General features: G+C 34.9%; 1 protein-coding gene across 1 annotated transcript in view; it reads left to right on the top strand.

Moving 5' to 3' along the window:
- The window catches only part of MALRD1 (MAM and LDL receptor class A domain containing 1), a 236,672-nt gene that overhangs the window by 77,584 nt on the left and 135,561 nt on the right, over positions 1 to 23,527 (top strand). The window contains exons 19-24 of the mRNA XM_038161885.1: positions 1,083 to 1,256; positions 3,530 to 3,707; positions 13,636 to 13,792; positions 17,203 to 17,313; positions 18,199 to 18,412; positions 21,997 to 22,244. Coding sequence (XP_038017813.1) covers positions 1,083 to 1,256; positions 3,530 to 3,707; positions 13,636 to 13,792; positions 17,203 to 17,313; positions 18,199 to 18,412; positions 21,997 to 22,244 — 1,082 coding nt within the window. The remainder of the gene's footprint in view (positions 1 to 1,082; positions 1,257 to 3,529; positions 3,708 to 13,635; positions 13,793 to 17,202; positions 17,314 to 18,198; positions 18,413 to 21,996; positions 22,245 to 23,527) is intronic.

The following is a 23,527-nucleotide window of genomic DNA, read 5'->3' as shown; positions in this document are numbered from 1 at the left end:
AGGAGCAGAGCCTTAAATGTGGCCTTTGTATTTAAAATTTTCTGACCAATAAGGTACTTGCTGTTATTCCGAGTCGCAGATAAATTTATCAATTCATACAATTCTTACTTCAAAATGTTCCTTACCCTAAGTCTTTTGTTTGAGTTTTAGGGCATTTTGAGAGCATCATTCATTTGACTGGAAAATAATTTATTTAATTTCATAGATTTGCTTTCTACCCTGCAAAATAAAAATGGGTAATTTATTATCAGTATTAGTGCTCCAGCCCTCAGGGATAAAAGAAAATCCTTGCTATCCCAGACACATTTAATATGAAAAGTCTTCACATGTACTTTTTAATTAACTCAGGTGTATTGCTCAGGTGCATTGTGCGCTACAGCTAATAATTTCATAAATTATTAAATTTTAAAAAGGAGTTTTATAATGGAAATTCCTTTTATGGACAAAAATAGCAAATGTTTTCAAGAAAAGAGAGTAAGCTTGAAGAAAGGTGCATAGTAAAGAATAGGAGGACAAAAAAAGACAATTGATTTGAAAGAAGTGGTAATGAGTTTGAATGAAATATAAAGGAGGTGATGGAACAAGGTGGTGACTTCAGAATAATTTCTCTAATGAGAAAATAATTTTTTTCAGTGATAAATTTACTAGGTAAGAAGGTTACATAGTAATTTCCACAGTCGCTTGTAGCAATCAACATGTTGAAAATCCCCATTATCATCTGAATAATCTGTTAGCCTTGGTGCACAGGGAAAATCGGTCTCTGTGATTGCTGTGTGTGTGTCAGCATCAGTTTTTTGAAATTACTCACCGGGTTAATCCAAATTTCAAAGACTGGCAAGAGGTATAAATTCTGCATGTGTCAAAGATTGTATGGATGGTGTGACAAAACCAGTGCTTTTCATTGAGGAAAGCTCCAATTCAGCTCCTGCTGAACAACAATTCAGTCACTCAGCTGTCCAGGCATGATTCCAGTAAAGCCATACCCTGGAAAAGGAGAGCAGTGGCAAAGGGAGAAATCATTATGAAGCTGGAATGCCTTAGTCCAGATGCTCAACTTCCTTTTGGCTCCTTTTTCAAAGGAGACTTGCCCACTATTTCTACAACTACTTCAGGAACTTCAGTTCCTGCCACGCTTCCAATGAACAACTGCACAGAGAAGGAGTTTGTCTGTCGAGCCTCTGGCCACTGCATCCAGATGATCCAGAAGTGTGATTTTAGAACTGACTGCTCTGATAAGTCTGATGAATCAGCTTGTGGTGAGTGGATTAAATCATATTCTTTCAGGTTCTTTAAATCATGTTCTCTACCTTACTAGTTTGTGGGTCTTAAACACATTGCTCTAGCAGCTCTATCTTATCTACACAATTTGGTATTAGCACCTAGATGCTATTTTAATGTGATTTTCCCCAGGAACATAGTAACATTTTACTCTTAATATTTGTGATGTAATGCACTTTCTGCCTCCTGATTCAGACTCAACATTTCAAGTTACTACTGAAATGTGGTAGGGGAAGGAATCCTCAGTTCCCTAATGATTGGTAACCATACATGACAATTTTAAGTGAACATATTTTCTTAAAATGCTCACTAGTCCAGACTGGAAGAGAGAAAAACTTTAGTTTCATCTTTGTGGTGGACATCTGGGAGAACAGTATCCACTTCTTAACTACTTCAATGAGTATGGGTTTTGTTTGGTTGAGTAGTTGTTGGGATTTTTTTTATACAAAAATTTTTTCAGCATCAGCAATAATTGTGAAATTCAGCCTACTCCACACAGAAGTGAGTTCCAGCCTGTAAAGCTCTGATAGTCTAATGGAACACTGTAAGGGGGACAATGGACAAGGTCCACACATGACACCCATAAAGATCTAAGACAATTGTTGATTACTTCTGAGTTGCAGCAGTTCACACTGTAGCATTTTAGAAGCTGCTAATGACTTCCTTTTCATCAAATAACAGTACTTGAAAGTACCCAGTTAATGAGGGAGACAGACCTCTAGAGACAGTGACCTCATCAGCCTTTGCAAGCAAAACTATTGTCACTGAAAATAAAACTCTGAATTCATTACACACTGTGAAGGGAATTCAATCACCTCTCTCAGGGCTGAGGGCTCAGTGAGAAAAAGTATCATTGCCTCCCTATGTCTATTTCCTATGTGGGAATAACTGGAAGAAATTAATCTGATGTTTAAGTGCCACTGTAGTTTCCTATAGTGTAAAAAAAAACCAGCCATTGAAATCTTGCCCTGAAACATAAATGCAGAGCCCTCTGAATATTTCTCCCCTCAAAACATTATCTTACAAAACATCTTTTTTTTCCTAAGTAAGATAAATACTGTAGAGGATACACCTTTGCATGTTTGCACTATCTGAGGTCTCCCATCACTAAGATGGGAATTTATCACTTAAATGACAATGCTGGACTAGGACTTAAAAATGTCTGGACTGAAACAGAAATATGATCACAGGAGGTTGTTATCTTTCTCAGAGGCACTTTAAGTATAATGTTTACAGGGCATGTTAAAAAGAGGAATAAGCATTTAACACAACTCATCATTCTCAGGAAACATCACAAATCTTCATATGGGCAACCCGTGAGATCACACTGGCTGCAGTTTTCTTCCTTAGTGAGGATATACAGCCTATAAATCAAACCTCTTTCTTTCTTTAGTCTACCATTTTTAGCCTTCAAGGAAAGAAGCATCAGGCACATTCTACCAACAAACCATGATTTCTTGATGCAGCATTGTTTATGGGTTAAAATTAATTCTTGTTTCCCTTGCACAAGTCTCACTGCAGTCACTTAAGTATAATAATCTGTTCCAAAGTTCTGGAGAGTGACTAGACTCAACTTGGACCATGTTCTGGAGAATAAATATTCACAGCAGAAATGGAAAATAAAATTGGTTTCTTTACCCTAAGTAGGGTCAGTAGTGAGCTCACTCTGATGCTCAGGAAGCAAAAATACTATGGAAGGTAGCTGCACATTTTTCAGCAAGACAACAATTTGATATCAATATGAAATTGATGCATTTTAATGTAATTTTCATGTTTTGTGAGGAGTGCTTGAAATCTGTTCTGGGTTTTTTTGGTTTTTTTTTTAGAGTAATGGTCATGGACTTTGTAGACAATGTACAACGATTTGCTAATGTCATCAGTCTACAGGACTGGAGACAGAACCATACAGCAGCTCACAGATTGGCTGATGAATTTTACAGGAATTTCCGTGTATATTACGTGACACATTATTAGAATTACCTGAAAGCTAGTCAGAACTCACATGAAGGTAGATACTGAGGTGCAGAGGAATTGGTATATGCCCAAAAATAGAATCTGTCTTATAGAGGAGAAAATATGAAATTCATGTTTTATCTGAAAGGAAAAAACGTTGCATGTTAGTATTTTGTCAGTATTCACAGATACTATAAATTGAATCCTTTTTATTTCCATGTTGCTTTTTGTGTTGTAACATGAGTTAATGATTTTTAATTTTTATATAAACATGAGTAATCATTGTTGATCTCTAAAGTTATGGAAGTTTGTGACTTTGAAGATAAAAACCTGTGTGGATGGCATCAACCAGCCTTGGAACAGATGTCAGGAAATTATTCCATACTTGTCACAAAGACATTCAAGTGGCAACGTGGAAGAGGAGCAAATCTCTACCCTGAGGAGGAGCAACACTGCCCATTGACCGATCATACTACGTGAGTACAGTTTTTCAGGTGCTTGAGTCTCTTCTAGAATGTGTGATCTTAACCACATGTAGATTGTCAAGGGGAAAACCTGCTGCATTTGCAATATTGAAGCAGTTTCCTGGTTTATTAATGACATGTATTTTACTGACAGTAGGTGAAGTAGGTATAATGGATCAATACTACATATTATTCAAAATTTAAAAATCATTAATAAGCAGGTAAAAATTTCTAAATACCTTTCTATGAGTAACTCCCAAAAGTTTCAGTGCCTCCCTGTCCAGAGAAACGTGCACAGGGATATATGGAGTACAAGCGTGTTGCCCTTTATGGGAAAGCAAGTTTGGAAGACATGGCTGCTCCAGCACTACCCTCCTTCCAGCACCCCAAACTGCCAGCCCACCAGTTGGCTGCAGGTTGGTGGCAGCACCCAGGGGGACTGGTGCTCTCTCTGGTCTCTGCAGTGGTTGTGGCACCAGCAAGATGACCTCTGGCATGTCAAAACCAGGTGTTGGCCACTGCTCTTTGCACTGCATTATCAATTCCTGCTATTACAAATTTTTATCCTACTTTTACACTTCTTTTCAAGCTGACTTCTCTTTTGAAAGCTGGCTTTGTAATTAATTTGGCACTGCTTAATTTGGTTCATTGTGGTTGTCCTGTTGATCAGTTTGAGGTGAATACCTTATCAGTCTTTATTCACACAGAAAATTTATGCTCACTTTTCTATCTTACTAGCTATTGATAGTTGTTAGCTGATGCTTCCAATTTTGTTATTGTTAGCTATTGCTCTTATCCCAGCAGTTTTGCCCAAGGGTAGGCTGTGCAAGTTAACACAAAATGTCCTGTGAATTCTACACTCATTTAATATTTAAATTATGCAGTTCAAAACTACTGCAGTTAGAGCCAAATTCAGTTTCGCTGGTATTTTTTTACCAGCTCTTTTTATTTTACCATTTCTCTGGTTAATGATGATAGTTTGTATTAAAATGTAAAATATTTCTATTCTCTCAGTGAAGAATTGTAAATTAATGTTGCATTCTGGGTAGATTGCTTAAGATAGTTTCTAGCTCCTCTGAAGATGCTCTTTTGATTTATTTTGAGGAGCAAAAATAAGCTTTTCTGCATGAACATTTGGTTTTAAATGATTGGGGGTTTTTGATTTTTTTTAAAAATTAAGAAATGTGTTTAAAAAAATGCATTAATCCAATGTATTCCAGTTTAAAGTAAGAGTTATTGAAAAAAAATCCCTTCAAGTAACTAGCAAATGTATTGAGTACAATCAATTTTAAATATTATACAACTTCAACAATAAGAAAATTTCTGTACAGTGTAATTATTCTGAACAGAAAAATACTTGCCTGGTTTTAGTGATATGTATGTTTAGTTTCTGTGACAATAGATCATAGAGTGCGAAGATGGTCTTTAAATTAAGACCACTTCAACAAAATCTTTGCTATATTGCTACTAGTTTAAAATGATGTTATTTTGCATTTGCTCAGCCTGAATTTCTATTGCTATTAAAGAGCGAGCTCAATATGTTAGTTTCACTGTGTACTTCATTAAAATTACTGTATTTTTACAAAGATCCCAAAACAGCATTACCAAACTCAAAAAAGTCATTCAACAACAGCAAAGAATTACAAGGCTGTCAAGCTATTTCTAGGTCTCTACATTATATATGAAAAGGAATTGTATCCCATAAAAAAGAGCAACTGCTTACAATAAATTAGCTGTCAAATCTTTCATTGTCTGCTCTTTAATTGTTGTATATTAGCCAACACCAGCCCTGTATGTGTACTTAGTAAATCCTCCCGCAACCTTTCCAGTATAGGTTTACCTTGGCACAGTGATACATGGAATTGTATTACTGGTTTTCAACATATTTTCAAGGTTTAATGCAACTAACAGCATATTGAAAAGGACTGATGAAAAGAGAAAGTAAATGATCCATAGAGATTGCAGTTTTCAGGCAGCTCTGTAATGTATTGCTCTTGTGATGTTTCACATGAGATGCAGTTTGGTTCTATGGTTCCCCTCTTCCCTTTGTTTATTGGCCTATAGAGAAGTACAGAAGATAGATGCTTCCAAATTACCACAGGAGATGCAGAGCAGCAGTTTTTTTGAATTAAAACCCTGAAACATTTCATTTTATTTTCTCATCCATTTTCCCCAAATTTCCACTAGTTATATGAGGCAAGCTGTGTTACTGTAATCCTGTATGTTTGCAAACTAAAAGAAAATATGCAGGACTATGTATAGAAATGTTTGGATTCATTCTGATGCAAGAGTAGTTGGCAGTGCAGTTTACAATGAGTTCTTTCAGCAAAAATACCTGTGAATACTTGTAGTCAAACCATCTGCATCCCAAGAATAAGTACTTGGGCTAGCCACATGTAGGCTGGTGAATTGTGAGGTGTGAGCCTTTGAAGCTGTAATTACATTAAATAAGTGAAAGTAATTACTTTGGAAACAGAGGCAACAGCTTGTATATGTATATAGAAACCAAAGGCTGGAGGAATCGACGCCGTTATGGGAGTCTGCCACTGGAGCCTGGCTTGAGCTATACAGTCTCTGGCTTGAGCTAGAAAAAGGCTGTCACGTGTTGTGCAAAGGGCTGGGTGACATTGAAACTGTGCACTGGAAAGATCACTATTCATACTCAAATGTAGAGCTCCTGTGATGCATTTCTATGCTTAGAAAATGGAATTCTCTTTTGCAGTTATGTTTCTAAAAGCTGCAACAATTAAAGTATCGGTTTGTGTAGGCTTAAACAAGTGTATTAAATTGACTCCAGCAAATGGATGTCTATTCGTTTATTTCCTTTTTAAACAATCTGGTTAGTGATGTTGCAAATTCTCTGACATTATTAATGATATTTATGTACAACTGTTAATTGAAAACTTTGTAGTCACTTAATTGATACGATAATTCATGCATCAAATCTAATAAATCAAAACAAAAATGGATGCAGAGATAAAATGAAGCTGACATGATAATTATTGCTGTGTAAATAGTTCCCCTGATAAACACAATTTTAATACATTTGTCTTTCTTTTGGGTCTTCTTTTAAGACAATTATCAGAATTCAGGAAAGTTAGGAAAATTAAAGGTTTTAAGTAATATGCTTAAGCCCAGCAGTTTTTTCAGCAGTGTTTTAAATTTGAGAATCTAAAAACTTCAAAAGAGGTGAAAAAATGAAAAAGTATTGTGTGTGTTTTTTTTCTTTTTTCCTTGAGTTTTTTTGTTTGTTGGTTGTTGGGTTGTTTTTCCTTGTGTGTCCAACATAAATACCAACTACTTTTAAGAATAAGCTAATGACAAGGAATTATTTGCAGGATGATGTCAAATTATTTCATTGTAAGCATTCATAATTTAATCAAACTTAATTTTGTATGAAGAAAGAGAATATACCCAAAGTATTTTTTACCTCTTATGCCAGAGCATGGGATTAAACTCATAATGAAAATAAATTAGACTGTGAATAATTTAATCATTTTGTGTAGGTAAAACTTTGCCTACACTTGCCTTATTTTCTTCCTGGAATTCATATTTATTATGTAAAACAAAGCATCACAGTTTTCTGTGATACACTTGAAGCATGGTCACAGAGAGAAATTTTCATTTGAAATTTTGACTTTTAGGATTCAATAATAAATATACTGCAGTTTTATTTAGTACAAGAATTCCTTCTCCAATGTGAGAAGAATCACTTCTCTGGTGGTTTTCTTTTGAGCAACTTTGAGATGTCAGTGTCCAATTACAGGTCTCAGTATAACTTATGTTTTGGTGTGTTTAGCAACTTTGGTTTCATTCAGTTTGAAATAAATATTGAACCTCAATCATGTGATAAAGTTTAGATGCTCAAGCTAGATTATTTTTTTCTGTAGCACTATGCAAAGAACTTGGTCAGTTGGCATCCAGCATTTTACAGGCAACTATGAACAGAAGCAGAGGTTGTCTTCTGCAATAGGAAATTGCTCTATGGCAATCTTTCAGAAAACTGTCTTCCAAAAAATTTATATCTACTTTATTACGGCATGACAATCATTTTACATTTTTATTTCTGAATTTATTAAGCCTTAATATTAAATGTTAATGGATGCGGGAGGTTACTAGGAAAAAAAGTTTCAAATCGTAACAAGAGAATTTACTCTTTTTTGGAATAACCACTTTGAAATTAATATGACACATATGGCTGTAAGTGAAAATCTGCATTCCTAATGACTGTTTGCGCTCAATTCTCTTTTAATTTTTTTTTAATCTATGCATAAATGCTGAAGTTTAATTCAAAGGAAGCCTTCCTTTCTTTTTTTCCCTTCTAGTTGTTAGATACAGATAACAGATTTTTTACTGACTATTTAGGAACTATTAGAATTTAAGTGATTGGAAATGTTAAGCAGAGAAAATCTTTAATCTTTCTCTGATACACAGAATTAATTAAATTATTTGATTTATTTTCTTCCTTTAATAATATTGGAAATTACACATTTTATAACATTTTAATTTTGAATATAGATTCTTTTTCTGAAACAATATCCTCACAGATACAATAATCTTTAATCAGGGAAGAAATTTTTTGAAGCCTATGGATATGCTATGTATCAAACTGCAAGAGGTCTGTGAAGGTTTTGTTCACATGTTACAACCTATAATAACCCATCCTGTATTATCTAGTGAAGGATAAATAGTCAGAGAATTTCTGGTGCAGACATTGAATATTTAACAAGTAGAGATACAAAAGAAACAAGGTATTATTTTTCATTCTCCTTCTCTCTCATCATAAGTGTTCTCATACTTCCTAAAGATATGTGCCCCACCACATTTCTTCCAGATTCAAAGTCACTCTTCACCTTAACTAAAACCTTGGCCCTGCCCATCACAAGTCCCTCTCCTTCCTACACCACCTGTGGACTTCTGGCTGAACTGACCAGCACCATGTTGAGGGAAATGTTAGGGTTTGCTTTTTTTCTTTTTTTTTTTTTTTTTTTTTTTTTTTTTTTTTTTTTTTTTTTTTTTTTAACAGAAGGCTTATTCTGTATAGTTCTAAGCTTTTTCTACCCACCATTCAGCAGTTTCTCACCTTACAGGTAAATTTCAAGTAAAAGGTACAATATGTACGTAGCTTCCCCATTTTACATTTAATATTGAGGTTACATTGGGCTCTGTATGAATACATAAAGATTAACCTGTCCTCATGTCTTTGCCTGTTTCCTTTGGAATATTGTGGCAATGAATTCTGTATGCTATATCTTTGTATTGCTACTTTTGTTGCTAGAAAATATAACAAGTTTTCTTTATCTACCATCTAACATTTTACCAGAACTATCATAATCTGGTTTTGACACTAAGAAACAAAAATTAATAGGAATCAACAGAAAATGAAGTTAGCTTGATGCAAAAGTCGAAGTATCACAGTTTGCCACCACCTTGTGTCAAGTATATAAGGCAGTAAAATATCAATGCTATATTCTGATGACAGTACAAAAAAATGACAAAACCATGAATATTTTCTCATAAATATGTTTTTTAGGAATGAAAAGTTGGAATTTAACACCTTATTAACTTTTTTTTTTTCTCAGAAATCTTCTGATGTAAGGTTCTTAGCTAGGAAATTGTAGCTAATTTAAAACAAAAATCTGCAAATGCATTAACTTTAGCAAAACTTCTGCCTGCTGGTTACTCATGCTTTGGGGGAAAGAAGCTAGAGAAGGGAGTGATGGGCCACAGCCCCAGTACCCTGATAAAGGATGCAGGGGATGGGAAAAATGCAAACTGAAGCCACTGTCTTGACTGATTCAAACCATCATCTTGAGATTTGATGGCCCACAATTTCCTGACATGTCCAATATTCCACAATCCTTTCCCTTTGGTCAAGAGAGTACCTCTTTTGAAGGTCATTTAGTGCCCTACTGGGTTTTCTTGATCATTATTTTGTTATTTTCTCTATTCAGAAACCCATCTGTTCTAATAGCAGGTCACTCACCTGGGCAGATCCCAGACAGATGGTGGTGGAAAACTGAAGAAAAATACTTTCAGTGCATAATAGGTGCAATAGGTGTGGGGCTCTGATTTGCTATATAGGAAGTGTACAGTGTTTATGGACATATATAATCAGGAAAAATAGAAATGCATGTGGAGTCTGCTGCTTTCTGAATTTTGAAATTTAGTGTGGTGAGCTGATCATTGGGATACCTAGAACTCAAAGAAACTAAGTATCTCTCTCCAGTTTATGTTTTTTTTTTTTTTTCTTGTTATTGCTGAAATTTGGAAGGAAATCAGGCCTTTTTAGTGAAAGAGAGTTGTTTATTTTCTAATCTGGTTTAGTTTTCAGTCCTAAAGAAAAATAATGAATAATGAGCATTTTAAAAATCCAAGTAAGTGTTTAGTCCGGGATTCTCAAACAATTAGTAGAAGATATACAGATGAATTAACACTTTAAAAACTTAGAGATGTCAAAAAATTCATTAAATAAGAGCTTGAACTTTCTGTACAATAAAATACATCTGAATAAGTTTTGATTCCCCTTTCAGACATTGCAACAATAGACAATTAGAACTGTGAAATGTGTAATTCACAGCATGAGGCATGACTTGATAACACTGCCAGATTTAAGATGGGACTAATTTTTTGGTAGGTCTTCAACTTTTCTTAACCCACCTAATCATTCCCTAATTATGATATTCAGTTCACTGTGTTCTTTGGAATGCCTCGAAGGGGAAAATAACATGAAGATTCTTCTATAAATGTCCATTCTTTGCCAAATACAGTTCAAAATATATTTGAAATATTAAGCTATTAACTAAGAAAAGTATGCAAATATAGGTCAGTTGCTTATGTTGAAAATTTTATATCCATTAAATATTGTGAATTTCCCTCTGAAATTAATTAGGATGTTTGGACTGGCACAGGAGTGTCTTTGTATAGGGAATGCTTGTAGTACAGAGGTAAAATTAATTATTTTCAAAGGGTAAATATCAAGATTTTAATGACACTTACTGTAGCTGCCAACTAAGAGGTTTTCCACAGGTTATTTTTCTAAATTGGCCTGAGCTCTTGCAGCTACTGGCAGGGGAGCCTGCCTATATTCTGCTGAATTTTCAGCCCTTACATAAGATCTATGCTGAAAGCTAGATTTATTCACTATTATATATGTTGAAAAATACCATGTTTTACATTTGTTATCATCAACTTCTTGAGGTTTCACTTAAAAAAACCCCAAAACAGCTCAAGGGAGTCTTTTTATGGAATAGGAAAGAAATTAATTTAAGGATGGATCTGATTAACTCCCAGAATTAAGAAAGTTATCTTCTCTAAAGATCACTTAAAAAACAAAGGTTGGGAGTGAAGACAAGAACATCATCTGGCAGAGTAAGAGAAGCTGTTAATTTACATTTATGGAAGCTTTGGAATACCTTGTCACTGTATATTTTTTACTAGGTTAAAATAAAAGTGGGCCAGCTAAGAAATCCTTTCTTTTCAAAGTCAGAGCTTGACGCACTGAACAGATGATTGCATGTACGTTAATTGGCTCTGCTAAAAAATTTGCATCCACAGAAGGTGTGGACCCTCTGGCTGATTTGAACTCTCTGCAAGCAGAATGATTACTTATTACTTCTCCCAAACTCTTCCCCCTGAAGATCATGCACCTCCCTGGAAATTCCATGCAGACTTCTGTACAAGGCAGCTTAAGAATTCAAGACAGAGAAATTACTTTGTTCTGTGAGCAAATATGATGCAGTTAATTTTCACTAGAATAAAGCTTTCCTTTTAACATAGACGGGTCACAAGTATATTAGTCTTGTAGTCCTAAGTGTAAGAATGTCCATGATAGGAGTGAAAGTCAACAAGAATTGTCTACACATACTTACCCACCCCCTTCTGATCCCTCCATTGCCCATTACTTGCCCGCTTAACCTTAATCTTCTTGTAATCACATATCACCACTGTGTTTGATGGCTAGCACTGTGAAGTGTTTCATACAGGGGACTTTCATCTGGTGTACTAGTTTTAAATGTGGTATTATAGCAAACACTGAAACAAAAAATTTGCAAGGACCCTTGTCTTAGGCTGCACAGTGGGACAGTATGAGGGGATCTTTGGCCTGCCTATGTCTGACAGAACATACCAACAAGAGATGGATGACTGAATTTCATCACAGAACTGATTGTACCCTGCCACTGTTTCAAGCTAATCTCACTGAGAGGCATGGATCTAATACTGAATACTCTGGGAAGTATGAAATCTGTAAGTGCTGTTGCTCCTCAGAGCTTTTTATCATTCCGCTTCTTACAAGTCCTTTTCAATGCTGTTGTAAATACAGTGCCAACACCCTTGGGTCATTGAAGGCATGAGTTCCCAGAAGCAGAGCAAATTCTGAATTTTTCAATAGTTTTGCAAACCTTAAGAGAACTTTACCCTCTTTTACCTTCGAGAAAGACTCTGGTAGAATACTCAGCACCAAGGCAAAAAAGAAACCTAAAATTGCTACCTTGAAATAACAGCTTTCTTCAGCAGAAAGGAGGGAAATAAATGAGTTGTCCAAATGCATATTTCTTGAAAGATCTGTAATTATGAGTTTTCAAAGTTTTCAGCTATTAGTTACAGTGGAGTCAGTTTATTTGGAGAATGTTTTAATACTTAGGCTAAAGGATTAAGCAAATGCATGCAGTAATTATAAAGATGTCTGAGTCACCAGGATTCAGTGATAAAAGAAAAGCATCAGCAGCAATTCTCTTATCTGCCTTTTCATGAAAACAGAAAATAAGATTGTGGAGAAGATCCTGATTTCCACAAATCCTAACTCTTCCTTCCCCCTAGGATTTTGCCCAGATGAACTTTGCTCCCTTCTATGTTTATGAGCAGTTTTCAGTGATCTCACATGTAACATATCTGATCTATGCAAAATTAAGATCCATCCCATTAAAATGTTGCCTTTTTGATTATGTGGTTGGTTGGTTTTTTGTTTCTTTGTTTTTTTTCCTGGTGTGACACATGGGAAGGTAGAAGCAGTAGTCTAGCTGAAAAAAGTCTGATTTGTGAGGATTTTGAAGGCCTGTTTCTGATCCTTTACTCTTCTCATTAGGCAGGATTTTCAGTCTGTGAAGAGCCTGATGTCATGAGGTCTTTGAGCATCTTGTGTTTCTCTTGGCAGTGCTTGCTGGCTAGGGTCATTGTCTTCTCACAGCTGTAGTGATGCAACTTTACTGAGTAGTTGCTCAGAACTTGGCCCATCCGAAAAACCAAAAGGAAAAGAAAACCAAATAACAGCACCCATTTAAAAACATTGTCAGGTTCCATTGTCAGGTTTGTAAGCACTTGTTGGGAAAAATTCTTTTGACAAGTACTGAGTGTGAAGCACTTCTGCTGGAGAGAAGAGAAATTTATCTTTGGTCAACAGCTGCATTTTATTTTGGAAAGTAAGGTTTTTGGGGGCTAAATCTTAAATACTCAAAACATGAAAACTGCACTTCTGGTATCTCTGTACACTCAGAATCTGATGCTTACTTCAAAAAGACCTCACCTTTCCTGGTGAGGAGACAAAATTTCATCCAAAATCTTGGGTTTTCCTGGCATTAAGCCAGGATCAAATCCTCTAAATTCCCCCAGGAAAGAGGGTAGCAGGGAAAGCCAGAGTCCCTCTAGCCCACATCTACATGATGCTGTGGGTTCACTTCAGTGGGGTTTTTTTTGGGTGAGTCTTTTTGTTTGTTTGTTTGGTTTGTTTGTTTGTTTGGTTTGGTTTGATTTTTTTTTTGCCAATCTCTGATGTAAAAATACTAGCTGCATTTGCAAGGAGTTTTTTTTTAATTCTGGCTACATACTAAGATGCATCCAGATACTCAGACAGCAAATACTATCTAAGTAAATATTGTCATCTTAAATTAAATATGATGAAATGTTTTGTTTTAATGAGTTCTAACCCTTTTTCTCTGAGCAGGTGCACTGAAGAAGGCTGGTATCTCTTTGCAGACAGCTCAAATGGAGAATTTGGTGACACAGCTGACATTTCTACCCCAGTCATCTCCCTTACAGGGCCCAGATGCAAAATCATATTCTGGAACCACATGAATGGTTCAACGATAGGTTCTCTGGAGGTATGGAGATGCTCTTTATTTTGTTTGTTTTGTTTTTCTGCATGAAATTGCTGTGAGGAAATTTATGCCTTCTCTTTCAGTTTCATTAAAGCCCAGGCTGCTAATAAATGAAAATTAACAAGTTCTAGCACTCTACTGCTCTCAACGTGTTATGATATAAAGGAATAATTAGTTCAAATACTGGAAAAATTATAAATTAGAAATTTCTACAACAAGCAAAAATTATGACTGTTATAGACATACTATGGTTGGAACTTTCATACAAGAAAAAGTTTTGTATCACACAGTACCATTTGACACTGAAAAGCAGCAATAGATATTTGGATAGCAAGGTCTTTGGCTAATGTAGAAACATGGGAAACCAAAGTAATTGTATCAAAATTTGACATGAAATCTTGTGGAAAGAGTTTATTCCTTGAAAAGCTAAACACATCACTTTCAGAGATTATTTATATTCATGTAAGCAGCATTGAACTATTTCTGTGTCACATTAGCAACAAATTCCCATACCCTTTTCTTCGTTCCAGTTTAAATAAAAGCACTTCTGTAAAGGAAGTTTAACTCAGCAGCTTGTATAAGTCATTGCAGACAGAAATTAATAAAACAGCAACATTGTTCTAAACAATTATTTTTACCACGCAGCTGTGTGCTTATAATGGTATTTCCCAGGAATGTTACAGAATACCTACAGCATCAGGAATGGATTAAAAAAAATGCTCATATAAGTTACCCAGGAACCTGTGCATTTAGTATCATATTGGATGTGGCCAGTGTATGAGGATTTAAATATACAACTTATAAAAAAAGGTGACAGAATTCAGCTGTTTTGAAAACAAAATTAATATTAGTGTTGACATTGGAAATGTGATGTGGGATGTGGTGAACTACACACCATGCATGTGACTTGCTAGATATTTAATGGAAGCACATTCTATGTTTTCTTGGTTTTTTTTCCTAAAATTTTTTTTAAAATTTAGTTAAATTTCTCCCAACCAGGTAAAGATCTTGCTAGGCTGCTTGGCAAGTGGTCAAATATTAATTAATCAGAATCAGTGGCAAATCCGAGGATAAAGATGGTTCATCCACAGTTTTAAGGCTTGGGACCAATTAATGTGCTTCTGGACTTCTTTGCATGCTCCAGGCTGCAGGCTCCTTTTTGGTGTAAGATCCCATGTTAGTTGGAATTATGTTCAAAAAATGTTTTGTAGAAATCAAGAGCAATTCTACGGAGCCATGCCCAGTATTACCAGCACAAAAGGCAAATATGTATTGTATAGATTTTTTTTTTCTCAGTTTCAATACTGATTACAATTTCCCTCTATTTTTAACTGATCCTCCCTCACCCCCAACTTATTTAATTTTAAAATGTACCAAAGGAAAATCATGAAACCTTTGCACACTGTTAATAATTGTCTGGTTTCAATTGCTTGATTAATCATTTAATAATTGGTGTAAGAATAACTCAGAATACAAAATTATTTAGGTGATTTCTCATCGTTTATATTAAGAAGGCTCTAAGTATTGTAGGAATGGGAATAATTTCTGTCCTTAAAAGACCTTTTATCCATATTTTCCCCATGACTACCACATTTTTTTTTGATTTTTGCTTGTAAGTCTGCATCCATGCCATCAGATATCATGTAGGATTGCTGAAGGATTTCCTGCCATTTGCATGAATGGTTACCTTCCTGTGTTTCTATTACTTTTTTAAATATTGATTTGCTGTAACTTTCCTGAGCAACCTCAATTTGATTATTTGTTGGAACCTTATTTATTTATTTATTTCTGTACTTTGACGTGGCATGGGTAATTCTGCCAAAGTATTAGATGTGCTTTTTTGCAATGTAATTGAAATGCATAGAGGTTCAAAGTGCATCAAGGCACAGAGAAGCATTGGGTTTTAATAGCACACAATTTAATGGCCATGTTTTACTCTAAAGTTTTAACCTTTTTTCACGGTGTGATAGAAAATATGAAATTCTGATGCAGGAATTGGATATGTAATAATATAAATGTAATTTACAGTCTGTAAAAACATGTACGTGTGTATCTACAGTCACACACATACCTTCATATATTATTTGCATTTCAGATTAAAAAAAGATACTTTCTTATTCAGAACTCTTTATTATTTCAAATAATGTCTGTAATCCCTTTCTCACTAATTTATTTATTTTCATTTAAAATTCATGTCTTCTATGGCAGATCCTCCTGTCTGTAAAGTCAGAAGTCACTTGTTTTTCTGTCAAATTTAATATATTATCTATTCCCTTTCTCCCCCTGAAATGAAAGCTCTTTAGTGTGAGGATTTGCTGTTTGCTTGGCAGAACTTACCTGTTATGCAATATATACACTCATGGGACTGCATAAATTTAAAACAAAAAAAAAAGGTTTTTTCATTATGATGAAAAATGCCTGGGCTGCCCTAAGAAGATTACACAGCATAGCAGTAAATCCTTGAAAGCAGAAGTAGTCCAGGCAACTGGTGAATGGATGTTTAGCTCTGCTAGGACTGGCTGGAGACACAGCTTGACACACTTCATCAAACACCCATCTTGTTATTGTCAGCTCAGTTGAATTTGGATGCCCAAGAGATTGGACCAAAGAATATTTAGGACTCTCTGCTCATGTTGAAGTGTGTCATCATTCCCCAATTTGCTGTTTACAAGGATATGGGCTTTTAAAAGTCTTTCATTGCTCAGGAAGATGAAATTTTGTCTTTATTAAAAAAAGAAAAAAAATTATTTGTAGAAGAAACAAAATGTTCCATAAGAATCAGGGCAAGAAAATCCATCCTGGAAGAGCATTTAATTGTATGCATGAACGAATATACTTTTCAGCAAGTCTTGTTAACCCTGTTTCTGTGTTGTACAACTGAATCACAATCCACTAATGAACAATTTTTATTAACTGCTAGGCACTCTGGATAAATTAATGAGATACATTAGTCCAGTCAAGGCTGTGGGCTGGGTATGTTTATGAGGAGGTCAGAAAATCTTAAAGCATTATTTTCTTAGTAAAGACATTTACACTGACATATCCATGTCCAGGTTGGACATTAGGCAAAGGTTCTGCACCCAGAGGGTGGCTGGGCACTGCAGCAGGATCCCCAGGACAGCAGGCACAGCACCAAGGCTGGCAGAGTACAAGGAGCACCTCAGCAGTCCCAGGTGTATGATTCAGCTTTGGGTAGTCCTGCAAGGGGTAAGGACTTGGATTTGATGGCCCCTTCCAATTCTAGAAATTCTATGATTCTGTGAATTTTAATGGTGGAGTAGAGATTAGATGTACAAGGTAATATTGTACCTTGTACAATATTATTATTGTATCTTTTATACAATTATAGGACTCTTGAGTGAGTTGATAATGGAAACATATTTTTTGTGACCTAAAGTTATTTTCTTTTTTAGGTACTCTATAAAAGCAGTAACAAGATTTCTAAACTATGGACTCAAAGTGGCAGCCAAGGTCCCCAGTGGAACAGAGCTGAAGTGTTCTTAGGAATTCGTTCAAATTTTCAGGTGTGTCTTCCAATGTGATGTGCTTCCTAGAGAGCTGGCTATTCGTACTTCTACATTAAGCATTCTTCACCTTCTCATTTACCTTTTCACACCATGCATGTACCTCTCCTCCCCCATAGAAGAAATCATCTTTATGGCTGTCTGATTAATTATCTGAGCGGGACTCATGTTTTTGGAGATTTATCACTCCTCTTTTATCTCAGACTGATAATCCATTTTTAAGACTGAGAATCCCATCTATCCTTCAATCCAATTCTGATTAAAATATTCTACTTCTTTCTCCTTAGTGTGCAGTAAATATGAACATCTGGATTTTGAAAAAAGAATCTTGAGCATGATGTTTGCCTTAAAATCAGAGCAGATTCCCAAACCTCTTAGAGATACTTGCTTAGTTGTAGGCTTATGAAAAAACCAAAAACCCCCAAGGATAGTCAGTAACATATTTTTAAAAGAGTTACATTTCCTGATACTTCTGACTTGGAATTTTAATGAAATTTTAAAATTCCTTTTACATTCATGGGAATAAATAATGAATGGCAGACTAGTCTTTTTCAGGCTTTCCTTGCAGAAGTAGGAAGAACCTTTGCCATTAGTTCAGGATGAGTGAGGACTAGTATCTCTTTGAGTGGCATCATTAATTTCTTTTTTTTTTTTTTTTTGGTGTGCTTGGTTATGTTAGAAGATGGTCCTTCAATAACTAAAGAAACAGATCTGTACCAGCTCTAGTACAAGATTTTGTAGAGTTATGCTTTGACAGTAAGAACTGACCACTTCATATTAAAAGATTTATGAGCACCATCAGTCTCTGTTCTTTTCATGTTGTGTACATAAGCTTTTCTCTATCTTATCAGTGGCTTACTGTAATAGCTCTGTAATTTTTATTAGGTTATTTTCAGGGCAAAACATGGGGTCAGTTACATGGGAGACGTGGCAGTGGATGATATTACCTTTGAAGATTGTTCCCCTCTGCTAATCTCAGACAAACCTTGCACATCAGAGGAATTCATGTGTGCCAACAAGTACTGCATCCCAAAGAATAATCTGTGTGATTTTGTAAATGACTGTGAAGATAACTCAGATGAAAGCCCTAGTATTTGCAGTAAGTATGGTATTTTTTTAATATAATTATCATAAATAACTCTGCCTGCTGTGAATTTTTAATACTAAAATTTTCTTGACAACTCATCAGCTAAGAAAGCAAACAAGAAGGTAATAATTTAATTCTATTCCTTGGCTTTTAAGGATTTTTAATTATTATTATTGAATTTAAAATTCACAACACAAAATACAAAGAGGTGCTAATGGATATCTTAAAATAATTCAGAAAGCAGCTGTCTTTAAAATCAGAATAAAATTATCCTGCTTTCCATAAGAAAAGAATGTATTAAAGCTGAAAAAATATTCAAGCATAATACCTTTGGGAGATGAGGGGCCTACCTCCTCAGATATTTCAAGGGTTGTCAGGTCTCAGCAAATTATTTTAATCTGAATATTGTACAGTTTTGGTTTTACAAGATATATCAAGAAGCAGCATATGTAATATCTGATTCAAAGAATGGCATTTCATATCAAATTACTCCTTCTGAATCACAATATATGGTATTAACATTTCCTTCTTTTACTACTACAAATGTGGGAAATGCTCACACAATCAAATCTCCATAGATTGGTACCATATTAACAGTTACCTCATTTTTACTGAGAATATTAATGCAGTTTATCAAATTCTCAGTGAATACAATTCTTTGAAGCAAAGGTATGCTGATATCCCATGAAAGCTAAGGTATATGGCAAAGGAACCATTTTTTGCAAATTATTTTCATCCTATTAAACTACTCAATGATTTCCAGTCCAGGAATAGTACATCACTAACCTATACAGGGACCAGCTCATGTCTTCTGCAACTGAAAATGAAGAGTAGTTGCAATTACTCTGTTCAAAAATATTCTCAAACTTTGACTTTTGTTTTCTGAATATTTTTTAAATATTAATGGGTTTTTTTGGAGTTTTTTTGTTTGTTTGGTTTTTTTTTTGGTTTTTTGGGGGGGTTTTCTGCATTGTCTGTGTTTCCCATGAAATATCATCAGACAAAAATAAATTGAAGCATTAAGGGCAAAATGGTTCAAATAAACTGATGGGATTTTGTTTTGCAACCACTATAATAAGGATTTTACTCCAATTTCCCATTGGAAGAGATGGGAAACAGCCCCATAAAGTGAATACTTTCCTCTAATTTGTTTTATATTATTACTTTTAAGTAAGGAAAAAAATCGAAAAATAATTTTAAAAAAAATTTCCAAACTGCATTTTAATTGTAAGCTTTACAGTGAATCATTATTGTGCTTTACAAGCACAGGAGTCATTTAATGTGCAAGTGCACAATCATCTGCAGTAACTTGAGCTTCTAAGCAGGCTGCCTAAATTCTCTTTTTCATCAGTGGAGTAACTTGTTTTCAGGCTGAAGTTCATGCAACTTAAAATCAGCTGTTTGACTTAAAGAAGTTGTCCTGTAGGTATGAATATTTCTCTTTGTTGACAATAGAGATCCTACAAGGACATCTAAACATAGATCAGTATGTACCCAATATGTACAGCATTAGCAGGGATATCAGTGCTCATGCCTTAAGGTCTTGATTCTTGAAAACATGTCTTAAAAATGAAAGGGTCAGTTGTAAGCATGAATTTTATTAACTCAAGATGGAATTTGTAAATAATGGAAGGAATTTCTTTAAGAATGGTTTTGAAATATTAAGTAGCTAAATCAGTTGAAAAATATAATTAGGACAAATTTTATGGGCAGTTGCCTTCAGTTGAGCTAATCTACAATCTGTGATTTTAATATAAGATAATATAATTTCACATATCAGGTCTGGGTTGGTTTTAATTGTTACTTCAGATGGCACTATATTTGCAGACAGAGGTAAAAGGGAAGCTAGTTTTGCTAAGCAGCTCGTACTCTTAAGAAAAAGTTTCTAACTTTTTTACTTTATGACATTCACAGACTAAAATTCAAAGAAAAATATTTTATCTCATTTCAGCCTGAAATTTTTGAGGTAGCTGTTTTTCCTGTTTTGGTCCATGTGTAGATTCCATGGATTCTAGATCCTTAGCCTGGTTACTGATGTTTCTGAGGACCTTTCAGTTAAATAAAACTACTTTCAAGTGGCTGAACTTTATCAGACCTCAGAAGAGGCTCAGATTTTGATTACATTTTGAAAGAGACATTTTGTAATTTCTGATACTGTTCTACAAAATAATACATACATTTTCCAAATTTATCTTCAAGGCACTTTCCTTTTTAGCAATAATAGTAAGAATATTCAGAGTCACAAGAACATTCACAGTCAAAAGATTCTTGGAGTCTCTGCTGAAATTCCAGCTTATTTCAGCAATTTTACTCTTACTTGGTAATCATTGTAATGAACTTATAGATGTATAGAGAGAAAAATACACAGAAATTAAGCTTCTGGAATGATGCAATTGACTTAATTAATGTGGACAGTTTACTCACCATGCTGGCTGTTTTGACATTCAAGATTCAAAATTTTATAAAGAATATGCATGTTCTTTCACATAAAAATCAACCAAAATTATGACAGCTTTCTTCTTTTCTAGGCCTTAAGTACAACTTAAGGAGATATGCAGACAATCATAGAACAATCATTTATGTTGGAAAAGACCTTTAGGATCATTAAATCCCACTATTAGCATTACCAATTTCACCACCAAACCATGTCCCTAAGTGCCACATCTATGTGGCTTCTAAAGACCTCCAAGGATAGTGACACGACCACTTCCCTTGGCAGCCTGTTCCAATGCTTAACAATCCTTCCCATGAAAAATTTTTCCTAGTATCCAATCTTCACCTCTGATGGTGCAACCTGAGTCCTTTCTTCTTCTCCTATCACTCTTTACTCAAGAGAAGACACCGAGCCCCACCTCGCCACAACCTCACTCCCAAACCTCTTAGAGATAGAGTAGTTGTCAAGAGCAATACAGCCATCCCTGACCCTCCTTTTCTCCAAACACGCCCAGGGCCTCAGATGTTCCTCTTCAGACCTGTGCCCCAGGCCCTTAGCCTTCTTTGGACACAATCCACCACCAACATAATTTATCTATGTTTCTATATTGGCTAAGAAAACACAAGTGAATCAAGGACTTGTGCAAAAGTAAACTAACTTTGGGTGTGATTCAGCTCAAGATTATCACATCCATATTCATGTTTGTCTGTATCTGTCTATATAGAAGCTGTGTTTTTATGGTGCTCAGTACTTTCATTTGAATGTGTCTGTTCCCTAGACAGAGGCATTTCTTCCTGTTCTCACCTGATCTTAGCATGTTCCTTCAGAAAGAGGCTGGTTTTCTGCATGTCTTGGATGCTCTAGGGGGGGGGCAGTTAAGACCCTAAAGAGTTAAAATTTGGTTGCATATATACCAAGGATTCTTGGTTGACTGTAATAAAAAAAACCCACTGGACCTACCTCATATATATGCAAGTAGGTTTATCCTGATATTAAAGTCCAGAATATTCAAAACGCTCTTTTTAATGAGATACATGGATATTATTTTTTATAGTGAAGCTTTTTTTTTTTTCCCATAGATAGGAGTACTAGGTTGTACTATATGTACTTAATTAACTTCTTCAAAATAAATCTCTTTTTATGTGTGTCAAATATATTTCAGGTACATCTATTGGGCATTGCAATTTTGAGTTTGACCTTTGTGGATGGAAGCAAGATGAAAATGATGATTTTGACTGGCACCTCAGAACTAGCAGTACTGCAAAACTGGGCACTGGACCAGCCACTGATCATACACTGCAAGAGCCATCTGGTCATTATATTTTTATAAAGAGTTCATTTTTTCAGCTACCAGGACAGAAAGCTAGGATTTCTAGTCCTGTCTTAAGCAGAAAGAATAAAAACTGCAAGGTATGTGAGGTAGTAGCAGGAATGAAGAATTTGATTTCTAGATTGCACCAAGAGTGTACTCCTAAAATGATTAAAGATGATTACTGAAATAAATCTTGGGGAAAAAAAATCCCATCCTTTTGTAGAGAAGTCAGGATCAGATCTTATTTCATTTTAACCATAAGAAAAATCCTGCTGCAGGAGAAGAGTTATTCTGGAAGTAAATGAGTATTCAGTGAGATTCAGATGAAGCTGCCAATAAATGCAGTGTCTGATTTACAATGTCTTATGCAACTTATCCAAAGTAATAAACAATTATTCAATGGTTTCTGATTTTATGGAGAAAGTGTGTATAAGTGCAGTAACAATTGCTTTTCAAAGAATATAACTGCAAAAGGAAGGATGTGTGACAGAAGGCTTTGTTACCAGCTCTTCTCTAGAAAATTGAGAAGTGTAAGCCTTGATCTTCCAAAATATAACAGCACATTGCAGTCACTTCAGCTTGAAAATTTCTTTGCAAATCTGGAATAAAAAATTTCCTGGTTTTGATACATCTTTTATAGTCTTTGCTAAAAATACAATGTCCCAGAATCTTTAGCTATGCCTTATTTTGAAACTACAAGTTTACCTTTATACATCTAATAAGTAGACCTCTCAAGAGGATAATATTTATGAGGCCATTTTTAAAAAAGCTTTTGAAATTAACTGTTTGTGTGATCACAGAACTATGCTCATCAAATGAAGCTGGTCTTAGACTGAAATAGTCCTAAAGAGTTTATTGGCTATGCAGGTGATATCTCTGTGCAAAATGTCTAGTTTTATTTATCTCTAGTTTCATTTATCTCATACTACTTCTGAGGAATATTCCTGAGCAGTTTATCTGTAACTTGGAAAGAGTTCTGCCTATGTTTGAGATTTCTAACCAGTTCATTTTACTGAAATACTTCTCTCTGAGAAGTCTACAAACTCTTTATAAGTTAAAAAGTCAGGAAGTATTAAACATAAAGGGTTTGAATAATGATTCAAAAGAAAACTTTAATAACTATGATATTCAGTAGCAAAATTTAATCTAGCCATTATAAAATTATCTTCAAAATTGGAACCACATTAATTTTTTCATTGCCTAAAATACACTTACTAAAAAAATTCTGCTTACACAAACATGGAGATCTTGGCCTTCTGCTTCTAGCATTGTACTTATGAGTATCTCTTTCTCTGCATTACCTGCTTTTATGCTCTAAAAACAACTTTTCCACTTTTTGACTTCTCTGAAGCATAAAACATACATAAAGAAATGCAGAATA

The sequence above is a fragment of the Motacilla alba genome, chromosome 2 (genome assembly GCF_015832195.1).
Source record: "Motacilla alba alba isolate MOTALB_02 chromosome 2, Motacilla_alba_V1.0_pri, whole genome shotgun sequence".
NCBI lineage: Eukaryota > Metazoa > Chordata > Aves > Passeriformes > Motacillidae > Motacilla > Motacilla alba.
The sequence above is the reverse complement of the archived record's forward strand: the minus strand, read 5'-3'. Positions and strand labels throughout refer to the sequence as shown.